The sequence below is a fragment of the Procambarus clarkii genome, chromosome 57, assembly GCF_040958095.1.
Source record: "Procambarus clarkii isolate CNS0578487 chromosome 57, FALCON_Pclarkii_2.0, whole genome shotgun sequence".
Lineage (NCBI taxonomy): Eukaryota > Metazoa > Arthropoda > Malacostraca > Decapoda > Cambaridae > Procambarus > Procambarus clarkii.
Genome location: NC_091206.1, coordinates 10,141,037 through 10,168,445, shown reverse-complemented (window position 1 = coordinate 10,168,445; position 27,409 = coordinate 10,141,037). Strand labels below are relative to the sequence as shown.

At 47.7% G+C, this 27,409-nt stretch overlaps 1 protein-coding gene across 1 annotated transcript in view; it reads left to right on the top strand.

Moving 5' to 3' along the window:
* The first annotated feature begins 645 nt into the window (after positions 1–645).
* LOC138353316 (small ribosomal subunit protein bS6-like) overlaps positions 646–27,409 on the top strand; it is a 40,623-nt gene continuing 13,859 nt past the window's right edge. Inside the window, exon 1 of the mRNA XM_069306191.1 lies at positions 646–716. Within this exon, the coding sequence (XP_069162292.1) occupies positions 646–716 (71 nt within the window). The remainder of the gene's footprint in view (positions 717–27,409) is intronic.

The following is a 27,409-nucleotide window of genomic DNA, read 5'->3' as shown; positions in this document are numbered from 1 at the left end:
TTTTTAGCATGTCGAAGCTCAGGGGTATTGCTCGCGTCTGGGATTCCCCTGGACGCTGGTTCAATCTCCGCCCTAATACACAGATTTTCTCATTAGCTAATCATAATAATAATAAAATAATATAATAATAATAATAATAATAATAATATTATTATTATTATTATTATTATTATTATTTTTAAGTAATGTTTATTTCTTCTCTCAGACATAATAACGTGGGATAAAAACCCACACTTATGTATTTTGAAATTTATGTAAAGAATTACAGCAAGTCTTTCCCATTCTCCTGAGTGCTTTGTCAAGGTCTGAGTGTGTGGTTAGGACGAGACTTACATATCAACGACTAATCGTTGATATGTAAGTGATAAAGCAACTCTAAATATTAGAAACAGGTAAACTAAGACAATCCACATATCACACATGGCCACGCTGCATAAAACCCTCACTTTTGTTTTTCACCAATACATAAGTGAGAGTTTTTATCCTCTGTTATTATGTCAGTGACAAGGCATTACCATTATTTATTATTGTTATTACTTATTATTATTCAACTGAGCTGTAACTAACGAAGAAGAGTACAACACAATTATGTAGAAGCCTAAGGGATGGGGGATAGGTCAGGGGTCATGGGGGAAGGGTAGAGGGATGTCGGAGGATAGCGGGACTGCTGCACCGGTCAACAGGGACAGCGTCAGTGGGAATTCTGTTGGCGGAGGGTAAGTTGCGTCGTGGTGGAGGGAAGGGGGAGTCAGGGGTAGGGAGAAGTGTAGATGTGCCCACTGGACATTAAAGCCAGCACGAGCAAATAGGGACACAAGCGTACCGTGGAGAGGCCGGATTTAAACCAAATTAACGTCTGGTAGGGACATCTGCTGCGTCTGCGCGTCTGGTAGGCAGAGGAACTTGATGCTCTGGGGCGAGTTACCTCAAGCTGGTGTTTTGGGAAGGACCAGAAACTCTGCACGACTCTCACAGGTTAAATATTATTCTGGAGAAGTGAGAGGAAGTTGGCAGAAGGAACGTTGTCTGCCAAGGAGTAAATTCAAATTTATTCAATTCAGGTGGAGGTTCCTCGCGCGAGCAGGGCTGGGAGAGTGGCCAGGCCGCGAGCAGGGCTGGGAGAGTGGCCAGGCAGCGAGCAGGGCTGACACAGCTTTGGGGAAATCGTGTCGCTCGAACTCAGGACGGGAATCATAAGTTTAGAAATTGTGAGCTCGCCAAATTGTAAAGTTTGGCTCTACATTAACTGACGTACATACAGCGTTATCATTTATTTCTACGTCGGGCTTATCTATGGTCCGTAGTCACGTGTACAGTGTTCCTGTAATGGGAGATGAGGAAGACAGAGGGACAGATGGGAGGGAGAGGGAGCTATAGAAGCTTCAACACTCTACGGACAACACATGTTCGATTTCACCCAGTTTCCATTTCAGATCATGAATATCGCTCGGGGGTGTTAGGTTACAGGTTATATTTCTTTAGGTATTTAGCTTACACCTACCCAGAGCCTCGTTACTCTTACAAATTGAAGTGAGGCTAGCCCCGAACGTCTGGCCTTCGACTTCAGACAGACATATGAGAAATATGGAGGCCAGGTCGAGGACCGGGCCTTGGAGACGGTTGCCCCGAAATCATCGCAAGGTAACTGCAAGGTAAGGTAACATATATGAGAAAATATTGGGACATTTCTGAGAAAATATTGAGCCGGAGGTGGAAACGAGAGATAAGGATCGAGGTCTACTGGTAAACAGTTCTTGTTAAAACTTTGAGCAGTATCAACAGTATCGTCTCATCTCCGCCAGTGGGGGAAGCCGGATAGAAGCTTCAATTTACCTCCTTAAGGTGAAAAGTTCTTGGCCAATCAACTTCTTGTTTAGATGAAGAGTTGAAAAGTAATGGTCACATTCCCCATCCGGCTCAGTCACTCCGGCTATGGGAGGGGTCCCATCCTCTCACCATGATGTGGGAGGGGTCCCATCCTCTCACCCTGCTGTGGGAGGCGTCCGACCTCCTCACCCTGCTGTGGGAGGGGTCCGACCTCCTCACCCTGCTGTGGGAAGGGTCCGACCTCCTCACCCTGCTGTGGGAAGGGTCCGACCTCCTCACTCTGCTGTTTGAAGGGTCCGACCTCTTCTCCCTTCTGTGGGAAGGGTCCGACCTCCTCACCCTGCTGTGGGAAGGGTTCGACCTCCTCACCCTGCTTGATACCTGCTTACCTGCTTGATGGGGTTCTGGGAGTCCTCTCCCTGCTGTGGGAAGGGTCCGACCTCCTCTCCCTGCTGTGGGAAGGGTCCGACCTCCTCACCCTGCTGTGGGAAGGGTCCGACCTCCTCACCCTGCTGTGGGAAGGGTCCGACCTCCTCACCCTGCTGTGGGAAGGGTCCGACCTCCTCACCCTGCTGTGGGAAGGGTCCGACCTCCTCACCCTGCTGTGGGAAGGGTCCGACCTCCTCACCCTGCTGTGGGAAGGGTCCGACCTCCTCACCCTGCTGTGGGAAGGGTCCGACCTCCTCACCCTGCTGTGGGAAGGGTCCGACCTCCTCACCCTGCTGTGGGAAGGGTCCGACCTCCTCACCCTGCTGTGGGAAGGGTCCGACCTCCTCACCCTACTGTGGGAAGGGTCCGACCTCCTCACCCTGCTATGGGAAGGGTCCGACCTCCTCACCCTCCTGTGGGAAGAGATGGTAGGATCTGTTCTTGGCGATAATTATTGATCATCTAGTCCTTTTCGTCTCCTCCTTCTCTTTTTTTTGCCTCTATTCTGCTTCAAAATCATTAATTTTGTCCTTCTAGTTCTATTCTTTTCCCATTATTTGCCTTCTCTCCATCCCATTTATCATCGAATTAATTTTACCAACCTCTCTCCATTTTTATTCTGCCTCTCCTTTCTCTCGTTATTTTTTTTCTTGTACATCTCCTTCTCTCCTTCCCAATCTACTCCTTAATTCTCCCCTTATTTCGTGTCATTTCACTCGTTTCTTCTTTTACATTTCCAACTATAATTTCCCCTTTGACCTGTATATCGCCTATTTCTTTCCAGCTCATTTCTTCACTTCTGTTAAGAACACCCTTACCACCCCATTTCCATATCCGACCATCCTTTACTCCTCTCCATTCCCCATTTTCCTCTGTCATCCTTATCATTCTCAACTTTTTCCCCTCTGTTCATTCCTTCTATTCTTCATTCACCCCATTTCCTATTTCAAACTCTGTTCTCTCCTCCCCCATCTTATTTATATTTTCACCTTAACCTCCAATCCCGTACAAAATTCCAACCATTCGACTAAACCAGACTTGCTCTCCATCTTTTCCCTCACCCGCCGTTTTCCCTCTCCCGCCGTTTCCCCTCTCCAGTATGTGTTGTCATCCTTCGTGTTGATTAAAACTTATCCACGAGTCACCATGTCTGCATCACCGAGGAGCCACAACTTCCCGCTCTCCCAAAACACACCCTCAATTTCGCTCGTGTAACCCAACTAACTTGGTGGAGGGCTTGCAATGGAGAGATAGGCAGAAAGAGAGAGAGAGAGAGAGAGAGAGAGAGAGAGAGAGAGAGAGAGAGAGAGAGAGAGAGAGAGAAAGAGAGAGAGAGAGAGAGAGAGAGAGAGAGAGGAGGGAGGGAGGCAGAAAGAGAAAGAGAGGGTTGCTTGACAAACACAAATGTCCACGATAATCGTCTTAATATTGTCAAATATTTCTATAGTCAATGAACACTTCTTATATATATATATATATATATATATATATATATATATATATATATATATATATATATATATATATATATATATATATATATATATATATATATGTCGTACCTAGTAGCCAGAACGCACTTCTCAGCCTACTATGCAAGGCCCGATTTGCCTAATAAGCCAAGTTTTCCTGAATTAATATATTTTCTCTAATTTTTTTCTTATGAAATGATAAAGCTACTCATTTCATTATGTATGAGGTCAATTTTTTTTATTGGAGTTAAAATTAACGTAGATATATGATCGAACCTAACCAACCCTACCTAACCTAACCTATCTTTATAGGTTAGGTTCGGTTAGGTAGTCGAAAAAGTTAGGTTAGGTTAGGTAAGTTAGGTCGTCGAAAAAACATTAATTCATGAAAACTTGGCTTATTAGGCAAATCGGGCCTTGCATATTAGGCTGAGAAGTGCGTTCTGGCTACTAGGTACGACATATATATATATATATATATATATATATATATATATATATATATATATATATATATATATATATATATGTCGTACCTAGTAGCCAGAACGCACTTCTCAGCCTAATATGCAAGGCCCGATTTGCCTAATAATCCAAGTTTTCCTGAATTAATATATTTTCTCTAATTTTTTTCTTATGAAATGATAAAGCTACCCAATTCATTACGTATGAGGTCAATTTATTTTATTGAAGTTAAAATTAACGTAGATATATGACCGAACCTAACCAACCCTACCTAACCTAACCTATCTTTATAGGTTAGGTTAGGTTAGGTAGCCGAAAAAGTTAGGTTAGGTTAGGTTAGGTAGGTTAGGTAGTCGAAAAGCAATTAATTCATGAAAACTTGGCTTATTAGGCAAATCGGGTCTTGCATAGTAGGCTGAGAAGTACGTTCTGGCTACTAGGTACGACATATATATATATATATATAACTTTAGAACACTTTCCCACCAGGAGACTCGAACCCTAGCCAGCACAGAAGCCTTCCAGCAACTGGCATAACAGGTACGTCTCTGCCTTAAGCAGAGACACTGTGTCTTCCCATATTAACAGGGACTTGATGAAATTAACGTCTAAATGACCCCTCACTTGCTCTGGTGCTCTTGGGAGGTGTTGATCTTTGGGGGATTTAAATACTCCGAAATTACCATCTCTTTTAAGGGTCTGAGCGGTGGTGCAGAGGGTTAAGGCGTACCTGTTATGCCAGTTGCTGGAAGGCTTCTGTGCTGGCTAGGGTTCGAGTCTCCTGGTGGGAAAGTGTTCTAAAGTTGTATACTTAACTCTCGTGTTTAGGAGAGTTGTGCCTTAAGCAGAGACACTGTGTCTTCCCATATTAACAGGGACTTGATGAAATTAACGTCTAAATGACCCCTCACTTGCTCTGGTGCTCTTGGGAGGTGTTGATCTTTGGGGGATTTAAATACTCCGAAATTACCATCTCTTTTAAGGGTCTGAGCGGTGGTGCAGAGGGTTAAGGCGTACCTGTTATGCCAGTTGCTGGAAGGCTTCTGTGCTGGCTAGGGTTCGAGTCTCCTGGTGGGAAAGTGTTCTAAAGTTGTATACTTAACTCTCGTGTTTAGGAGAGTTGTGCCATATATATATATATATATATATATATATATATATATATATATATATTGCTCGTGTTCCTCTGACATGATCCTCGTGGCTCGTGTCCACTTAGTGACCCAATATAGGCAGCTTGTAATTCATCCTCAGTTTTCCCAGATTGAACACTTACCAATGGGATTGTTCCTTTTAAATAAAATCTTCGACATTTTCGTTTTCCTCGACAAATATCTCTGCGACTCGCTTTTTCTCCCCTAACATTTTCCTTGTGGTTCGTTTTCCCCCTGACACGCTGCCGCTCGTGGCTTGTTTCCCTTTGGTCTGGCGGTAAAGTGCAATAGGCGTGAAGTGGCAGTTTACTGGCCGACGCCTACCTCACGTTGATTGGCAGGGAGGGAGGGAGAGGGAGGGGTGTGGTGAGTGAGAGGGGTGGGGGGGGGGTGAGTGAGAGGGGTGGAGGGTGTGTGTGGGGTGAGTGAGAGGAGTGGGGTGTGTGGTGAGTGAGAGGGGTGGAGGATGGGTGTGGTGAGTGAGAGGAGTGGGGTGTGTGTGTGGGGTGAGTGAGAGGGGAAGGGGGAGTGTGGTGAGTGAGAGGGGTGGGGTGTGTGTGTGGTGAGTGAGAGGGGTGGGGGTGTGTGGTGAGTGAGAGGGGTGGAGGATGGGTGTGTGGTGAGTGAGAGGAGTGTGGGTGTGTGTGTGTGGTGAGAGGGGTGGGGTGTGTATGTGTGGCGAATAAGAGGAGTGGAGAGTGGGTGTGTGATGAGTGAGAGGGGTGGAGGGTGGGTGTGTGGTGAGTGCGAGGGGTGGAGGGTTGGTGTGTGGTGAGTGCGAGGTGTGGGGTGGAGTCCAAAATCATTTATTTTTTCCATGATAATGCCTATTGTTTTTTCTTCATGACATTTTTGCTGATGCCTCAGCTTTTGATTGCCTAAGCACTTGGGCTGGACGGTAGAGCGACGGTCTCACATGCAGGTCGGCGTTCAATCCTCGACCGTCCAAGTGGTTGGGCACCATTCCTTTTCCCCGTCCCATCCCGCATCCTTATCCTGACCCCTTCCAAGTGCTATATAGTCGTAATGACTTGGCGCTTTCCTGTGAAAGCTCCCTTCCCTTTATCTTTTGTGTTTTTGCTGACGCCTCATATTTTGCTTCTCATTACTCTTCTATTTCCCCTTCTTCTCGTTATCATTTTCCCTGGGAGAAGATGAGAGTGGATGATGGAGCAAATTTTCTGGCTGAAGAAGAGAAGACAGACTACATGTGTTTTATTATATTTATGGATAACATTTATGTTATTGTTGGGCCACAGAACTTTGTCCCCTCCGGTTTAGCTTATCACTTTGGTGAGGAGAGCTGTAATTTTAAACTAATGTCAAAGGTTCAATAAATTTGGTATCTGTCCGACGCTACTAAACACGCTGATGTTTAACCTTATAATTATGTATTAATTATTCGCACTTCTTTTTGCATCTCCTCATCTTCTTGTTCCCATTCGTCATCTGAAGGCGCTAGAAAAGATGAAATTAAAAGAAAATATCATTAACTGTGTCTACGAAACAATGTGTAAGTAACAGCGTGATGATTCATAAAGTGGTTGCCAACTCGGAGCATCCATATATATATATATATATATATATATATATATATATATATATATATATATATATATATATATATATATATATATATATATATATATATATATATATATATATATATATACATACAGGCGATGAGTCACAATAACGTGGCTGAAGTATGTTGACCAGACCACACACTAGAAATTGAAGGGACGACGACGTTTCGGTCCGTCCTGGACCATTCTCAAGTCGATTGCCAAGTCTCAAGTCGAGTATATATTGAGTTACCTGCACTCAATATATATATATATATATATATATATATATATATATATATATATATATATATATATATATATATATATATATATATATATATATATATATATATTTCTTCAATGAACATGATTTGTTGGTGAACATGACTGCAAAACTCACCTTACATCAGACGCAGACTAGGAAAGCTGCCAGTTATCACAGACACGTGTCAGAGTGGTGAAGGAAGATGCAGTAATCTAGAACAAATCCATTAAACTGTTACATCCCGTAGCCTGGATCGCCACCAGAGAGAAGCCCGCTCTATACAAAACCTGTTTTCTTCGTGGCGTTGATCACGTATTTCCAGATTTGCTCGGATCTGGATACCTTCAAAAATTGGATTGCTTAAGTCTTTCGATAAACTTGAAGAAGGAAGTTATAATACCCAATTCTGAATAGAAAGTTTTATGAATTCTTCGAGAATCACTTTGGCTCATCTGTCTAGTTTAGTTTGGCTGCTCTTGTTGCAAGAAGTTTAATATTCAGCTTTTGTATAATAGTTTAACTCAAAAATATCCTCAGTGGTTGCCAGTAGTATAGTTTCATTAGGAAAGCCACATATGATGAATAATTAATCATGGGGAAATATCCACTACGGTATTTAGGAAAATCAACATGCTAACCTTTCAAACAAGAGATGAAAGAGCAATGTTGGTACCTTTATGACACCAGTGTTCTCTAGAGAGGAAAATTGTTGCACTCTACTAGCCACATTTAAAGCTAGAGTAATTGTGGATCTGGAGAACATGCAAAGATATTTTACTGTCCGAATTCATTAAAAAAAAATCTATATTATTGGCACATATTAAAAAAAATACATTCTCTTCAGCGCAGGCTATACATAATAATTTACACATAAAACATTTAGAAGTGGTTCTAAATCTGCAGAAGAAAATAACTACTTACAAGAACAGGAGGCATGGCAGGAAGTGCAAAATATCCTCTGCTAAAAAAAGAGGTGCAATAAGTGCAGTGTTTCGTCAACATTAGGAGCAGAAGACTAAACACTATATCATTAAACATAAGGGGCCTAATTAGCCGATCTCTCACAGTGTTTACAAGGGAACTTGCCTGGTCAACCAGGCTGCGTCTAACAGCCTGATTGACCAGACCCGCAGTCAGGCGCCCGATTAGAGACCGGGCCGCGGGGACATTGCTCTCTGGAACCAGCTCAAGATAAACACAAGGTAACATAAATGAGCCTAGGAGCTGAATTGCCCCCCCCCCCCACACACACCACTAAATCTAGGTGAATACATGTTCACAACCAAATACGTGTGTGTTTCACGTGTACACGTACGCATGTACGTGTAAAATGCAGTGCTTTACATCCACTAAGAAAACACAAAAATAATGTTCCTTCACACAAGCTTCTTGCACAACCCGGCCATAATTACCTGCACTCTTCCAGCCGCTCCTCTTCTTTCACAGGGATCTACAGGCTGCCTCTCAGTCCTCGTATTTACTCAGCGCTCTCCATGAATACCCAGAACCTTTCTGAGCTCCGACCGTCACTACTGAGGTGTCCTCTGCTGGCGCCACCCAGCTGCTCTTCCTTCTTGTCTGCTGGCACCAGGCGTCATGATCACGCTCCTATTACTTCTGTGCCCCACTCTCTAGCCCACCCACTAGCCCACTCCCTAGCCCACTTCTTAGCCCACTCTCTAGCCCACTGCCATGTCCTCTCACACTGCATCTTCCATGCATTCATTTATTGTTCAATTCAGAAGCTGTACTCCCACACGAACAGCGGCGCTGTACTCTAATAGGAACATAACTGCTGTACTCTCAAAAGAACATCACTGTTGTGCTAACATAAGAACAGTGGTGCTGTACTTTTATTGCAGTACCTCTGCTGTACTCTCACGGGATCACCGCTGCTGTACTCTCACGGTGGCTTTCAATATTCTGAAGACCATTTCAAGCTCCACCGACTTACTTCAGCGAGAAATACAGAATGCCAACAAAAGATATCATAAGAGCGCGGTCGGCCCCGATAGCAGAGCGTTGTTTATCTGTGTGTGCAAGTGCACTCTTAGCCAAGTTGGGGGAGCAAAGATGGTTATGTATACCCTAGTGCCTGGCACAATTGTCGCGGCGTAACCAAAGCTCAAGAAATTGTAATGCAAAGATTGTAAAGAGTTTGGACGACAACAAAAGTTGGTTGATGTCGTATTTTCCCTCAAATGTTTTGTTTACAAATAGCGACTTTTGCGTGTTTTACAAACTTTTTTTAATCATCTCTCCTTCTTATACATCTGAAAAATATATGTATATATTTCTAATATTGCTACAGCAAGTACTCTTTTATTTTTCCTAATATCATAATATTAGGATAATAATGTAATTAATAATGTAATTCCTAATATTATCCTAAATAATATTCCAAATGTTCTTAATATCCTAATTGACATTCTGTCAATTATTGTCGCTCCTACATGTCTTTGGTGTTCATTTTGTGCTTCATCATGTGGTGTGTTCTGACTGTTTTGTGTGAAGTTGTGTTGGTGAGCAGAGTAGCAGCGAGCACCAGCTGAAGCCTGCAGGCTGGTGCAGGGCTGGCAGGCTGGTGCAGGCCTGGCAGGCTGGTGCAGGGCTGGCAGGCTGGTGCAGGGCTGGCAGGCTGGTGCAGGGCTGGCAGGGTGGTGCAGGGCTGGCAGGCTGGTGCAGGGCTGGCAGGCTGGTGCAGGGCTGGCAGGCTGGTGCAGGGCTGGCAGGGTGGTGCAGGGCTGGCAGGGTGGTGCAGGGCTGGCAGGGTGGTGCAGGGCTGGCAGGGTGGTGCAGGGCTGGCAGGCTGGTGCAGGGCTGGCAGGCTGGTGCAGGGCTGGCAGGCTGGTGCAGGGCTGGCAGGCTGGTGCAGGGCTGGCAGGGTGGTGCGGGGCTGGCAGGCTGGTGCAGGGCTGGCAGGCTGGTGCAGGGCTGGCAGGGTGGTGCAGGGCTGGCAGGCTGGTGCAGGGCTGGCAGGGCTGGCAGGCTGGTGCAGGGCTGGCAGGGCTGGCAGGCTGGTGCAGGGCTGGCAGGCTGGTGCAGGGCTGGCAGGCTGGTGCAGGGCTGGCAGGCTGGTGCAGGGCTGGCAGGGTGGTGCAGGGCTGGCAGGCTGGTGCAGGGCTGGCAGGCTGGTGCAGGGCTGGCAGGCTGGTGCAGGGCTGGCAGGCTGGTGCAGGGCTGGCAGGCTGGTGCAGGGCTGGCAGGCTGGTGCAGGGCTGGCAGGGTGGTGCAGGGCTGGCAGGCTGGTGCAGGGCTGGCAGGCTGGTGCAGGGCTGGCAGGCTGGTGCAGGGCTGGCAGGCTGGTGCAGGGCTGGCAGGGTGGTGCGGGGCTGGCAGGCTGGTGCAGGGCTGGCAGGCTGGTGCGGGGCTGGCAGGCTGGTGCAGGGCTGGCAGGCTGGTGCAGGGCTGGCAGGCTGGTGCAGGGCTGGCAGGGTGGTGCAGGGCTGGCAGGCTGGTGCAGGCTGGTGCAGGGCTGGCAGGCTGGTGCAGGGCTGGCAGGCTGGTGCAGGGCTGGCAGGCTGGTGCAGGGCTGGCAGGGTGGTGCAGGGCTGGCAGGCTGGTGCAGGGCTGGCAGGGTGGTGCAGGGCTGGCAGGCTGGTGCAGGCTGGTGCAGGGCTGGCAGGCTGGTGCAGGGCTGGCAGGCTGGTGCAGGGCTGGCAGGGTGGTGCGGGGCTGGCAGGCTGGTGCAGGGCTGGCAGGGTGGTGCAGGGCTGGCAGGCTGGTGCAGGGCTGGCAGGGTGGTGCAGGGCTGGCAGGCTGCTGGCGCCCTTTGCTTCGTCTCCCTTGGCATGTATCCGGTGGGAGGGACACATTGTACCTGGTGGGTGAAACACATAATGGTGGGAGGGACACATTGTACCTGGTGGGTGAGACACATAATGATGGGAGGGACACATTGTACCTGGTGGGTGAGACACATAATGGTGGGAGGGACACATTGTACCTGGTGGGTGAGACACATAATGGTGGGAGGGACACATTGTACCTGGTGGGTGAGACACATAATGATGGGAGGGACTCATTGTACCTGGTGGGTGAAACACATAATGATGGGAGGGACACATTGTACCTGGTGGGTGAAACACATAATGGTGGGAGGGACACATTGTACCTGGTGGGTGAAACACATAATGGTGGGAGGGACACATTGTACCTGGTGGGTGAGACACATAATGATGGGAGGGACACATTGTACCTGGTGGGTGAGACACATAATGGTGGGAGGGACACATTGTACCTGGTGGGTGAGACACATAATGGTGGGAGGGACACATTGTACCTGGTGGGTGAGACACATAATGGTGGGAGGGACACATTGTACCTGGTGGGTGAGACACATAATGGTGAGAGGGACACATTGTACCTGGTGGGTGAGACACATAATGGTGGGAGGGACACATTGTACCTGGTGGGTGAGACACATAATGGTGAGAGGGACACATTGTACCTGGTAGGTGAGACACATAATGATGGGAGGGACTCATTGTACCTGGTAGGTGAGACACATAATGGTGAGAGGGACACATTGTACCTGGTGGGTGAGACACATAATGGTGAGAGGGACACATTGTACCTGGTGGGTGAGACACATAATGGTGAGAGGGACACATTGTACCTGGTGGGTGAGACACATAATGGTGAGAGGGACACATTGTACCTGGTGGGTGAGACACATAATGGTGAGAGGGACACATTGTACCTGGTAGGTGAGACACATAATGATGGGAGGGACTCATTGTACCTGGTAGGTGAGACACATAATGGTGAGAGGGATACATTGTACCTGGTGGGTGAGACACATAATGGTGAGAGGGACACATTGTACCTGGTGGGTGAGACACATAATGGTGAGAGGGACACATTGTACCTGGTAGGTGAGACACATAATGGTGAGAGGGACACATTGTACCTGGTGGGTGAGACACATAATGGTGGGAGGGACACATTGTACCTGGTGGGTGAGACACATAATGGTGGGAGGGACACATTGTACCTGGTGGGTGAGACACATAATGGTGAGAGGGACACATTGTACCTGGTGGGTGAGACACATAATGGTGGGAGGGACACATTGTACCTGGTGGGTGAGACACATAATGGTGGGAGGGACACATTGTACCTGGTGGGTGAGACACATAATGGTGAGAGGGACACATTGTACCTGGTGGGTGAGACACATAATGGTGGGAGGGACACATTGTACCTGGTGGGTGAGACACATAATGGTGGGAGGGACACATTGTACCTGGTGGGTGAGACACATAATGGTGGGAGGGACACATTGTACCTGGTGGGTGAGACACATAATGGTGAGAGGGACACATTGTTCCTGGTGGGTGAGACACATAATGGTGGGAGGGACACATTGTACCTGGTGGGTGAGACACATAATGGTGGGAGGGACACATTGTACCTGGTGGGTGATACACATAATGGTGGGAGGGACACATTGTACCTGGTGGGTGAGACACATAATGGTGGGAGGGACACATTGTACCTGGTGGGTGAGACACATAATGATGGGAGGGACACATTGTACCTGGTGGGTGAGACACATAATGGTGAGAGGGACACATTGTACCTGGTGGGTGAGACACATAATGGTGGGAGGGACACATTGTACCTGGTGGGTGAGACACATATTGGTGGGAGGGACACATTGTACCTGGTGGGTGAGACACATAATGGTGAGAGGGACACATTGTACCTGGTGGGTGAGACACATAATGGTGGGAGGGACACATTGTACCTGGTGGGTGAGACACATAATGGTGGGAGGGACACATTGTACCTGGTGGGTGAGACACATAATGGTGGGAGGGACACATTGTACCTGGTGGGTGAGACACATAATGGTGAGAGGGACACATTGTTCCTGGTGGGTGAGACACATAATGGTGGGAGGGACACATTGTACCTGGTGGGTGAGACACATAATGGTGGGAGGGACACATTGTACCTGGTGGGTGATACACATAATGGTGGGAGGGACACATTGTACCTGGTGGGTGAGACACATAATGGTGGGAGGGACACATTGTACCTGGTGGGTGAGACACATAATGATGGGAGGGACACATTGTACCTGGTGGGTGAGACACATAATGGTGGGAGGGACACATTGTACCTGGTAGGTGAGACACATAATGGTGGGAGGGACACATTGTACCTGGTGGGTGAGACACATAATGGTGGGAGGGACACATTGTACCTGGTGGGTGAGACACATAATGGTGGGAGGGACACATTGTACCTGGTGGGTGAGACACATAATGGTGAGAGGGACACATTGTACCTGGTGGGTGAGACACATAATGGTGGGAGGGACACATTGTACCTGGTGGGTGAGACACATAATGGTGGGAGGGACACATTGTACCTGGTGGGTGAGACACATAATGGTGGGAGGGACACATTGTACCTGGTGGGTGAGACACATAATTGTGGGAGGGACACATTGTACCTGGTGGGTGAGACACATAATGGTGGGAGGGACACATTGTACCTGGTAGGTGAGACACATAATGGTGGGAGGGACACATTGTACCTGGTGGGTGAGACACATAATGGTGGGAGGGACACATTGTACCTGGTGGGTGAGACACATAATGATGGGAGGGACTCATTGTACCTGGTAGGTGAGACACATAATGGTGGGAGGGACACATTGTACCTGGTGGGTGAGACACATAATGGTGGGAGGGACACATTGTACCTGGTGGGTGAGACACATAATGGTGGGAGGGACACATTGTACCTGGTGGGTGAGACACATAATGATGGGAGGGACACATTGTACCTGGTAGGTGAGACACATAATGGTGAGAGGGACACATTGTACCTGGTGGGTGAGACACATAATGATGGGAGGGACACATTCTACCTGGTAGGTGAGACACATAATGGTGGGAGGGACACATTGTACCTGGTAGGTGAGACACATAATGGTGGGAGGGACTCATTGTACCTGGTAGGTGAGACACATAATGGTGGGAGGGACACATTGTACCTGGTAGGTGAGACACATAATGGTGAGAGGGACTCATTGTACCTGGTAGGTGAGACACATAATGGTGGGAGGCACTCATTGTACCTGGTAGGTGAGACATATAATGGTGGGAGGGACACATTGTACCTGGTAGGTGAGACACATAATGGTGGGAGGGACTCATTGTACCTGGTGGGTGAGACACATAATGGTGGGAGGGACACATTGTACCTGGTGGGTGAGACACATAATGGTGGGAGGGACTCATTGTACCTGGTAGGTGAGACACATAATGATGGGAGGGACACATTGTACCTGGTAGGTGAGACACATAATGGTGGGAGGGACACATTGCACCTGGTGGGTGAGACACATAATGGTGGGAGGGACTCATTGTACCTGGTGGGTGAGACACATAATGGTGGGAGGGACACATTGCACCTGGTGGGTGAGACACATAATGGTGGGAGGGACTCATTGTACCTGGTGGGTGAGACACATAATGGTGGGAGGGACACATTGTACCTGGTGGGTGAGACACATAATGGTGGGAGGGACTCATTGTACCTGGTAGGTGAGACACATAATGGTGAGAGGGACACATTGTACCTGGTAGGTGAGACACATAATGGTGGGAGGGACACATTGCACCTGGTGGGTGAGACACATAATGGTGGGAGGGACTCATTGTACCTGGTGGGTGAGAGAATATTTGTTTCTTGCTCCTGTTGTTTATATATTATATAAAATATTCTGAGAATAACTGAGAAGTGTTCTCGCTTCAGGTTTTTAATTATCAGCCACTGTAAATATCTTCCCTGACAGTAACTCTTTTTTTTTGGCATCTGCGTTTGCAGATAAAACACTAAGTTTTATCATAACTGCTCTCGTCACATGTTTTGCATATATTCCCGTCTGGAGCTCGATATTACAAGATATGAATGTTCACGATCAAATATATGTATTACGAGAGCAGACGGTGACCGGCAGGGCGCTCCGGTAACACCATTCCCAGGAGTGAATCTAAAAGTTCTGCCTAAGTTACGGCTTCGACTCATACAGATGGCGGTTGGTTGTCTACGAAAAAGTTTGCATATTAGTGCCACGACGGCTGCGTGTCGCTTTATCTTCTCCCATGCAAACAACTTGCCTCAGGAACCCAAATAATTTAATTCCTGGAGAGTCTGGAAATTCAAGACATTTACAGTACATATATTAGCTGACAAATTATTTTCTTCTCGAGAATTTTTCTTTGTTTACCTGTAAGATTGTATCCCCCTGACGTGGTAGCCATTAGTTAAATTACACCTTCAAGACCCGACTCAAACACACGCAACTCAAGGCAGGCGTCCGAGAAGGGGGGGGGGGGGGGGAGTAGAATCCATTGCTTCCCAAGTACGATGTTGAATCTTCAAATGGAAATATTTTTAATTATTTTACATTTTTGTTGGAATTTGTATTTTAAATGACATAAAAAAGCATTGCATCGTCTGATGCCTCTGTTACCTACCAGTAAATAGGTACCTGGGAGTTAGACAGCTGCTACGGGCTGCTTCCTGGAAGGGGTGTGTAACAAAAAGGAGGCCTGGTCGAGGACCGGGCCGCGGGGACGCTAAGCCCCGAAATCATCTCAAGATAACCTTAAGAGATACTCCTCCGGGGTGACTCTGGGACCAGCTCGACTTAAGAACAAAGTTAAGAACAGTATAATTTCTTGTCATATCTACCTACCTGTTGTCTAACTGTTGTTCCAGGGATTAATGTCCACGCGGCCCAGTCTCTGTTCAGACTTTCTGGTTGGTGGTCTGGCAACCAGACTGTTAGATGCAGTTGCTTGCAGTCTAAGGCTGGTTGATCAGGAATTCTTTATTAGTGAAACGAAACTTTCAAGCAACTTTTTTTACTCGATCTTGCAAGAGAAGATTATGAAACCTTACTATATCACATAGTATATCAATATACCGATAATATACTACGGGATGCCGTATATGTTCCAATTAATTATCGTTATTTCAAATATTTTTGGGGAGATTAGATTGATGATGGATGATGATGCTGGGCCCAGTGAGCACTCACTTACCGGTTCCTGGTTGATACCTGGTTGATGGGGTTCTGGGAGTTCTTCTACTCCCCAAGCCCGGCCCGAGGCCAGGCTCGACTTGTGAGAGTTTGGTCCACCAGGCTGTTGCTTGGAGCGGCCCGAAGGCCCACATACCCACCACAGCCCGGTTGGTCCGGCACTCCTCATTTAACTACAGAAATACAACCGGAATGAAATATGGAAAGCGATGCGTACAGCCGCTATACAGACAAGGACAGGCCGTCGGTAGACCGGTGATGGGAGTAGGTACTTACGCCCCCAGTGGAAAGCCATTTTGGCTTGGTGAGGGGAGAGAGAGTCGGCGTGGCGCCCCGACTGAAGGCACTCTATCCAACTAGCCTTGTTTCCCCCCCTGGCCCGAGGGAAGGCAGGCGTGAGACGGCTGCCTGTGGTCCACATCACACCAGGTGAACGGTAGTGGTGGCTGCCCGCCTCACTGCCCCGTACCTCTCGCCTCCCTCGTGGAGTCCCGCACGCTACCCTCGCGTCCGCAAGTTTACAGCTCTGGCACGGATGCACATGGCCAGGGAAGGTGCCACAGTAAATATATGTGTTTTATTCTGTTTATTATGTTACATAGCGGCATTACGCCTCTTATACTACTCCTGTATTTATCGCTGAGATTTAATAAATAAAGGTTTTCTCTTTTATCATAGACTTACATCAAATATTATCACGATGACTTCCATATAAGTTCTTTCTTCAAAGGAGGCCTATAAGCATTAATTATATATCTACCTATTAGAGGATGTCTGCCTGTCAGACGTTAGACCAAACGCGTGGGGCAAACCTCACCCAAATTTGCAAGGAGAATGATCTCGGGTATGGGACGGACATAGGCTAGTTGCTGTAAGCCTAAGTTAACTGCTTTAAGAAATGCTAGTAATTACAGAGACTCCTCTTAGACTTAGTCGCCTGACAGCTGAGTGGACAGCGCCTCGAATTCGTAGTCCTGAGGTTCCGGGTTCGATGTCCGGTGGAGGCAGAAACAAATGGGTAAAAGTTTCTTTTATCCTGATGCACCTCTTCACCTAGGAGTAAATAGGTACCTGGTCGTTAGACAGCTGCTACGGGCTATTTCCTGGGGGGGGGGATGGTATTACAAAAAGGTGGCCTGGTTGAGAAGCGGGCCGCGGGGATGCTAAGCCCCGAGCTCATCTCAAGATAACTTCAAGATCTTAAGATAACCTCCCATGCGATTTTCGGAGTCAGGTGTGAAATACATAGTGTACTTTCCCTAGAGTTTTTAGTGAACCTAATAATATACTTTCTGACAGACCCAAACATTTGTTTAAGTGCTTCTTAATAATAAACACTCTGATGTAAGGGGAGAGGGGGGAAGCCAAGGAGAAGGGGAGGATGAGAGAAGGGAGGATGAGGGAAGGGGGGAATGGAGGACTATGGGGATGGGGAAGGGGGAAGATGAGGGGAAGGACGAGGGGAAGGACGAGGGAAGGGACGAATTAGGGAATGTGGAGAGGGGGCAGCAGTGATGGGTGGGAGGAATGGGGTTTTTAATATTATTTTTCCAGAGAGAAAGGGAAGATGGGGAAGCAGGTGAGGAAGAGGGGGGGGGGACAAAGGGACAAGGGGAAGATGGGAAAAGAGGGAGAAGGACACTCATGGTGCAGACAGTTACCCCCTATATATATATATATATATATATATATATATATATATATATATATATATATATATATATATATATATATATATATATATATATATATATATATATATATATATATATATATATATATATATTGTGACGATAATCTCCTTCAAGAGATTGAGCCTGCTCTTCCCTCCAAAAATACGTCGATACATCTATATAAAACTACTATGGAAGAAATGTCCAACAACGACAACAACATCTCCAAGGTTTGCCAGAGAGCAAAACGTATGCAGCCAGGAACACCTGCTACACCTCAAACCGCCAAACTACCTGTCTTGTTGCCGGCTCCTCGCTGATTGGCCGCCGGTCTGGCTGCAACTGCACTCCACCCACCATACTACTTGATGTCTGGGGCCGCCACGACCTCAGTCCTCAGAATATTCAGTGCTTTCATACGGTTAACACTTCTTCCTGGTAGACTAAGCTTTGGCTGACGTGTACTAAGAGAGATGATAGCTTAAAGCCAATATTCCTGCACCTCTCATTTTATTGTATATTGCACAGCTTGTTATTGCTCACTTGTCTTAACGTAACTTTTCATTTTTTCATTTAATTATTCTTATTATTTTGATTGATTGATTTTATTATACGAATTTGTATGTCCATTTTATTAATGTTTTGTTTATCTAACGTAATTAAAATTCCATTGTTAAAATTTACTTGTGTTTTGTGTGTCTTCTCCTTACCTTACCACAGACGAAGTTCCAGATTTTCTATTTTTTTTTATTACTATGTGACGAGGCCATACCCCTAGCTTTGAACAGCCGAACACCAACGCGTTACCGTCACAATATATATATATATATATATATATATATATATATATATATATATATATATATATATATATATATATATATATATATATATATACATATATATAGTTTGAGGATAGAGGGGAGAGGGGGGGGGGGGAGGAATCGAAATGGGGGGATGAGGGTTGAAAGCTGGTGGGTGGAGAGGGAGGGGCTAAAACTACAGTAACAAGGGACCCCTAATATGCAGGGGGAGAGGGAAGTACCGTTGGCAGACCTGCCACCTCTCAGTGAGCGGCAGCACATGCCAGTGTTCCACCAGTCTGCCACCTCTCAGTGAGCGGCAGCACATGCCAGTGTTCCACCAGCCTGCCACCTCTCAGTGAGCGGCAGCACATGCCAGTGTTCGAGCAGCAGTGGTGTTCGTCGAGGCATTGACTGTTGTGGTGGAGCGTGTATCACACAATCCCCGCCTCTCCCCTCTGCATTCCTGGTAGTGTGCGGGGCTGCCTCGCCCTCCCCTCACTCTGGCGATGAATCCTCCATGCCGTCCTCTTGTAATGGCTCTGTTGCATTCCTGCAAGGCACTCAAAACAATTTATTTTCTAGTGAGAAGGTTTCCACAAAGAATTATATGATCGGTAAATATATACTACATAATAAAATACATAGCATGAAGTTAGTGTAAATGATTTTCCTAATAATGCGAAACTGTTCAAATTAATGATATGTATATTACCATTGACTCTCAGGGGCTAAACTGTTCAAAGAAAAGTAAATTCAAAAGTATTTCTTTAATGTGAATAAACCCATATGTATATACATGTTCATATTTACATGTATATTTATACATATATGTACTAACATGTATATACATATATATGCACTCACATGTATATATATGTAAATACTTATACACATGTATATGCTCACATGCGTTTTCCAGGGTTGAGCCTTAGCTCTTGTCCTTCAGTAAAGGCGAGGCAGATTGCATAGTTGATTTATTTAATATATTTGTAATATTATTAACTAATTGTTGACTTCACAGAAAAACACTAACTTGAAACGTTTAGGATAAGCGCTGTTATGGACAAGGTGGTCAGGGGATGGTGAGGCTGGTTAGGGGATGGTGAGGCTGGTCAGGGGATGGTGAGGCTGGTCACTAGGGTGGTGAGGGTGGACAGGGGATGAGGTGAAGGTTGCCAGGTGCTAAAAGTATCGTGCCAGGAGGAGTCTCTACATATCTTACTTATTTCACAGCCAGTCACGTGTTAGTCCTCATATATAATAGCCTTGGTCTCCGTTCAGTGGCCTGAACCTGACCTGCACGCTCACAGTGAAGGATCATAAAGTCAATCCCAGAAGTTAGAAACCTTCCTTAATAACAGAGATTTAAAAAACATTATCGAAAGAGAGATAAAGACTATGAGATAACGTGATTGAAGTATAAAAGAGAATAGCATATGGGAGATAAATATAAGTTTACATTTAGCAATGCAATAAAAATGTATATAAATTGACTATCTTTAGATTCAAGAATGACTTGGATAATTACTAGTTTGGAAACATTGTCGTTAATTTACTGAACAAATTACCGGGTTTGCTGAATTGTTTGACGTATAGATTACACATATGTATAGATGAGTTTTGGTGGATAGAAATAAGAACTTCCTGGTATTGGCAAATACGCCTTCTGCAGCTTCCTGTGTTCTTATATCTGATACAAATACATTGTTCAACCCAATAATAATAATATCCATAAACTAGTAAGCAAACAAGAGTATCTGTTAAGGCATTTTTATGAGCTTAAGTAATTGGACAAAATTAAGCATAATTTTAACACATAACCCAATAATAATTAGTGTTAATGCTAATACAACACTCATAAATACCTGCAATAAAAACAAAGATCGTAATTATTGTTGGACAGAATGCATTATTGAGTGCATGTGCAACGCCCTCATGTGCGCCAGGAGTGTGAGTGACAGCAGACACTGAAGCTGCTCTTGACGCTTCGCCTGCTATAATGCACCCATATTCTCCCTGTGACCAGTCCCACAGGACCAGTCCCACAGGACCAGTCCCACAGCACCAGTCCCACAGGACCAGTCCCACAGGACCAGCCCCATAGTACCAGTCCCACAGCACCAGTCCCACAGGACCAGTCCCACAGGACCAGTCCCACAGGACCAGCCTCACAGGACCAGTCCCACAGCACCAGTCCCACAGGACCAGCCCCATAGTACCAGTCCCACAGCACCAGTCCCACAGGACCAGTCCCACAGGACCAGTCCCACAGGACCAGTCCCACAGGACCAGCCCCATAGTACCAGTCCCACAGGACCAGTCCCACAGGACCAGTCCCACAGGACCAGCCCCACAGGACCAGTCCCACAGGACCAGCCTCACAGGACCAGTCCCACAGGACCAGTCCCACAGGACCAGTCCCACAGGACCAGTCCCACAGCACCAGTCCCACAGGACCAGTCCCACAGGACCAGCCCCACAGGACCAGCCCCATAGTACCAGTCCCACAGCACCAGCCCCACAGGACCAGTCCCACAGGACCAGTCCCACAGGACCAGTCCCACACGACCAGTCCCACAGGACCAGCCCCATAGTACCAGTCCCACAGCACCAGTCCCACAGCACCAGTCCTACAGGACCAGCCCCACAGGACCAGTCCCACAGGACCAGTCCCACAGGACCAGTCCCACAGGACCAGTCCCACAGGACCAGTCCCACAGGACCAGCCCCATAGTACCAGTCCCACAGCACCAGTCCCACTTGACCAGTCCCACAGGACCAGTCCCACAGGACTAGCAACTCCAACAATTTCCACTACTGTAACGGGGCGGTGTTGTCATCATTCCAACGTAACGTACAGAGTGAGTAAAACATTAACCACTGAGTCATGTAAAATATTGAACTATTGTCGTATTAAAGTAAGGTCAAGTGTGAATCTCTCGGGGCATTACCTGTGCCAGCCGTCCTTAAAATGGCTTACGTGTGTTACTTAATATGTGAACTTAATTAATGTTCTCATTCCAAGCTACATTGTGTGTATTTCTGTTGTAATAAATTAATCGTCCATTGGTCAGGGCTTCTCCAGCTCTCCTTTGATCCCGAGAGCCCGTAATAACTAGCTAACTGCCGTTCCCGGGGCCAGGCAGAAACGTCAAAGGCAAGCGGCAATTTGATGACACAACAAACGGATTGATATTCACTCAAGAGGATATTTACCTTGATGTAAATACACGAATAGGTTCATGCATCTCCTTCATGTATATACACTGAGAGTATATTTTAGATATACATTTCATTCAGGACTGAAGTATACTAGCTGGTCGGCCAGGGAACCAGTGTCACGGGCTGACAAACGCTTCACGGGTTGATAAAGCCTTCAGCTCAACAAGAGAAGCAAAAGGATGTTGGAGTCAGCTGGGTAAAGGGCCCGTCACACTGTGGTGGAGGTTGTGCGAGTGTCGACGCCCCTATGGTGCACCCTGATGGTATATGGCAGCAACGCTGGCACGTCACAGGTTTCGTGCTAAGGTATCACGGTTCCCATGAGGCGCGGTGCTGTAGCAGTGGGAGTGACCGTAGACTTGAAATTTTTGTAACTGGCTTGTGTCAGGCTGGTTCGCTCTCCTTCCATGGTGCATTCAGCGTTGGCAGGTGGATGGAGGTTCCGCTCCTGAGCCCATTATGTGCCGCTATAACCTTTTCCACTATCTCTCACATGATAGATATGGTGGTGCAAAATATAGGAACCAAATAAACATGAAACATTTACTGTGTGACTAATCATAAGAGCAAATATAACTAACCTTTTCTGCAACTTCGTTGATTGACATATTCGACTTTTTTTATTATTTTTATTTTGCGGAAACCATTTCTTAAGCGAGAGCTTTTCTGCAGTTCGATAGTTAGTCGCACGTCACCAAACGACATCTTGAAGTGTGCTCATTTAGAAGGCGTTGGGAATTTATTAATTGTTTTTCACGTTACTTGGCTTCTCTCGTGGAAGCGTTAAGAAGCGTACATAGTGTTAGTGGAGGACCTGCGACACATGCAGGGCTACATGTAGTCACCCCGGCTTGGTGTCTTCCTTTGATAAATTAACACATGCAGGAGTTGCCTTACATTGCTGTTACTTTGCGATGATTCCAGGGCTTAGCGTCCCCGCGGCCCGGTCGTCGACCAGGCCTCCTGGTTGCTGGACTGATCAACAAGGCTGTTGGACGCGGCTGCTCGAAGCCTGACGTATGAATCATAGCCTGGTTGATCAGGTATCCTTTGGAGGTGTTTATCAAGAACCCCTTTTGAACACTTTGAGGGGTCGGCCAGATATACCCCTTATGTGTAGTGGAAGCGTGTTGAACAGTCTCGGGCCTCTGATGTTGATAGAGTTCTCTCTCAGAGTACCTGTTGCACCTCTGCTTTTCAACGGGGGTATTCTGCACATCCTGCCATGTCTTCTGGTCTCATGTGGTGTTGTTTCTGTGTGCAGGTTTGCACACAGAAATAACCCCTCTAGTATTTTCCTCGTGTAAATTATTACGTATCTCTCCCGCCTATGCTACAGAGAATACAGGTTTAGGCATTTTAGTTGTTCCCAATAATTTAAATGTTTTACTGAGTGGATTATAGCAGTAAAGGATCTCTGCACGCTCTCCAGGTCAAAAAATTTCCAGCTTTGAAAGGGGCTGTCATTGTGTAACAATATTCCATTCTATAGAGCACTAGCAACTTGAAGAATATCAACATTGGTATAGCATCTCTAGTTTGAAAAGGTATTGTTATCCAGCCAATGTCATTTTTCTTGCAGGATGGGAAGCTGTATAGGCTTTAGCCAAATTTAGATGTAAATTTGGCTCTAAAAATTAGCATTGTATTTTTGACAAGAAATAGAAATAATCACTATAGAAACAAAATTCAAAATCTTAATTTGCGAAACTGTTGGCTTGCAAATTCATGAATAATTTCCAGGGAGTCCAGTTTGCTTAAATGTTCTGACTTAAAGTTCGTTAAGGAAAAGTAGTTCAACTTGACTTTTATCTTTGACCTCTGGTAGGTCTTGGTTCGTTTTTGACCAGAAAATGATCTCTCCCATTACAGTTCAATACTGTCAGGCACATGGACATTCGCAGAGAAAAATGTTCATTTGGAAAGACTGAAGACAGGTTGTTTGACCCATTTTGCTTAAACATTTACAGTTCAAAACTGCATTCATTTTCATCATCAGATGCAGTTACATACAGTTTCATGAACTCTGAACGGAATACATATCCAAAGATCAATATGAATCCAGTTGTGTGAGCCATTGTGGCCAGGCCCAGCTGTGTATGTGTAACATTGTGGCCCGGCCCAGCTGTGTGTGTATCACTGTGGCCAGGCCCAGCTGTGTATGTGTGTGTATCACTGTGGCCAGGCCCTGCTGTGTGTGTGTGTATCACTGTGGCCCGGCCCAGCTGTGTGTATCACTGTGGCCAGACCCAGCTGTGTGTGTGTATCACTGTGGCCAGGCCCAGCTGTGTGTGTGTGTGTATCACTGTGGTCAGGCCCAGCTGTGTGTGTGTCTGTATCACTGTGGCCAGGCCCAGCTGTGTGTGGGTGTGTATCACTGTGGCCAGACCCAGCTGTGTGTGTGTGTGTATCACTGTGGCCCGGCCCAGCTGTGTGTATCACTGTGGCCAGACCCAGCTGTGTGTGTGTATCACTGTGGCCCGGCCCAGCTGTGTGTATCACTGTGGCCAGACCCAGCTGTGTGTGTGTATCACTGTGGCCCGGCCCAACTGTGTGTATCACTGTGGCCAGACCCAGCTGTGTGTGTGTGTATCACTGTGGCCCGGCCCAGCTGTGTGTGTGTGTATCACTGTGGCCCGGACCAGGTGTGTGTGTGTGTATCACTGTGGCCCGGACCAGGTGTGGTCACACCTAAAGTGTTACCGACGAAGGCTTCTCACGCTAGACGTTGATGGGGGAAGAAACAACAAATGGGGAACTAATCTAAAGTTTGGGTCGAGAGAGAGATTTATGTAGTGGTGTCGTGAAGGCGTTTCTGGCCCCCTTCCCTTCTGTCTACTCCACTCCTCTCCTGTCTGTCCACCCCCTCTCTCTTGTTGCCTTGTCTGTCCCCTATCTGCTGTCCACAGTCTCTCTCCTCCAGCCTGTCCATCTCCTTCCATCTTGCCTTCCTCTTTCCTCCTGCCTTCCTTCCTTCCCATTTTCTTTGAAGTTACTCTCCTGGCTATCCTCTCTTTGCATCCCGCCCTCCTCGCCTGACCCATCTCGTCTATCATCTTCCCTTCCCACAGACGTCCGAGTTGTCATTCGTTCACCTGCTGTTCCATCCTCCCTTCTGTTTTTCTCCTCCCTGGAAGGGCACTCCCATATTCCCTTCCTGGTGTTGTTCCTCCGTCTCTCATGCTTTAATACCGTATAATGTGTCTCGTGCCCACTCTGTCTCTCGGGTTACAGTTTTATTTGTCATATTAAAGAACCAGTTCTTTAATATGCTGCACCAGTTCTTTAATATGCTGCCCCAGTTATTTAATATGCTGCACCAGTTCTTTAATATGCTTCCCCAGTTCTTTAATATGCTTCCCCAGTTCTTTAATATGCTGCCCCAGTTATTTAATATGCTGCACCAGTTATTGAATATGCTGCACCAGTTCTTTAATATGCTGCACCAGTTCTGTAATATTCTGCACCAGTTCTGTAATATGCTGCACCATTTCTGTAATATTCTGCACCAGTTCTGTAATATGCTGCTCCCTGGAAGAAAGAGTGACCGGAAGAGTGAAGAAACAGGAAAGACATAATAGCCAACTATGAGTCTTAAGTCTTAATACAGGCGTAAACGGCTATTCAACCAGCCCGTACAGTATAAAATGGCTGGTATACGGACACAAGAACACTGTTGAAAGCCAGAGTGAGCGTCAGTGATATACGCAATTTCAACTGTAGACAGACGAGAGTCCCAGCTCATTCCCCACAGGAACAATTGGATGAGTGCTCAGTCGGCATCCCCACCCACCAATAACATCCCACTCACCCAACAAACGGCATACCCCAACACCCCCTCTCTCCCCACCACCACCGCCCCCAGCACCCTTCAGACACTTGTCTTCCCCGCCCGGCCCATTATGCCACGCCAAGGAGAGCTACTCTCGGGTCATAATATACCTCAACCGCCCTTCTGCGATCGAGGCTAATTCATCCCCTATCCCATGAGACAATTAGGATTGTTTTCCCCCTTGACGAGAGCCGTGCGATGCGCGCCCCTTTTGCCAATAAAGGGGATTAAACTGGAGAGCTGCGGTGATGTGCCAGCAGCCAGAGGAACGAGTCTATCTTTGTTGTCACCAGATTTTGTCTCCACGAAAACTTCATGTGCGAGGCTATCTAGTGACGGGCTAATGTGGTGCTGCTGGAGGTGGTGCTGCTGGAGGTGGTGCTGCTGGAGGTGGTGGTGCTGGAGGTGGTGCTGCTGGAGGTGGTGCTGCTGGAGGTGGTGCTGCTGGAGGTGGTGGTGCTGGAGGTGGTGCTGCTGGAGGTGGTGCTGCTGGAGGTGGTGCTGCTGGAGGTGGTGCTGCTGGAGGTGGTGGTGCTGGAGGTGGTGCTGCTGGAGGTGGTGCTGCTGGAGGTGGTGCTGCTGGAGGTGGTGCTGCTGGAGGTGGTGCTGCTGGAGGTGGTGCTGCTGGAGGTGGTGGTGCTGGAGGTGGTGCTGCTGGAGGTGGTGCTGCTGGAGGTGGTGCTGCTGGAGGTGGTGGTGCTGGAGGTGGTGCTGCTGGAGGTGGTGCTGCTGGAGGTGGTGCTGCTGGAGGTGGTGCTGCTGGAGGTGGTGCTGCTGGAGGTGGTGCTGCTGGAGGTGGTGCTGCTGGAGGTGGTGGTGCTGGAGGTGGTGCTGCTGGAGGTGGTGCTGCTGGAGGTGGTGGTGCTGGAGGTGGTGGTGCTGGAGGTGGTGCTGCTGGAGGTGGTGCTGCTGGAGGTGGTGGTGCTGGAGGTGGTGCTGCTGGAGGTGGTGGTGCTGGAGGTGGTGCTGCTGGAGGTGGTGCTGCTGGAGGTGGTGGTGCTGGAGGTGGTGGTGCTGGAGGTGGTGCTGCTGGAGGTGGTGCTGCTGGAAGTGGTGCTGCTGGAGGTGGTGGTGCTGGAGGTGGTGGTGCTGGAGGTGGTGCGGCTGGAGGTGGTGCTGCTGGAGGTGGTGGTGCTGGAGGTGGTGCTGCTGGAGGTGGTGGTGCTGGAGGTGGTGCTGCTGGAGGTGGTGCTGCTGGAGGTGGTGGTGCTGGAGGTGGTGCTGCTGGAGGTGGTGCTGCTGGAGGTGGTGGTGCTGGAGGTGGTGGTGCTGGAGGTGGTGGTGCTGGAGGTGGTGGTGCTGGAGGTGGTGGTGCTGGAGGTGGTGGTGCTGGAGGTGGTGCTGCTGGAGGTGGTGGTGCTGGAGGTGGTGCTGCTGGAGGTGGTGCTGCTGGAGATGGTGGTGCTGGAGGTGGTGGTGCTGGAGGTGGTGGTGCTGGAGGTGGTGGTGCTGGAGGTGGTGGTGCTGGAGGTGGTGCTGCTGGAGGTGGTGCTGCTGGAGGTGGTGGTGCTGGAGGTGGTGGTGCTGGAGGTGGTGGTGCTGGAGGTGGTGCGGCTGGAGGTGGTGCTGCTGGAGGTGGTGCTGCTGGAGGTGGTGGTGCTGGAGGTGGTGCTGCTGGAGGTGGTG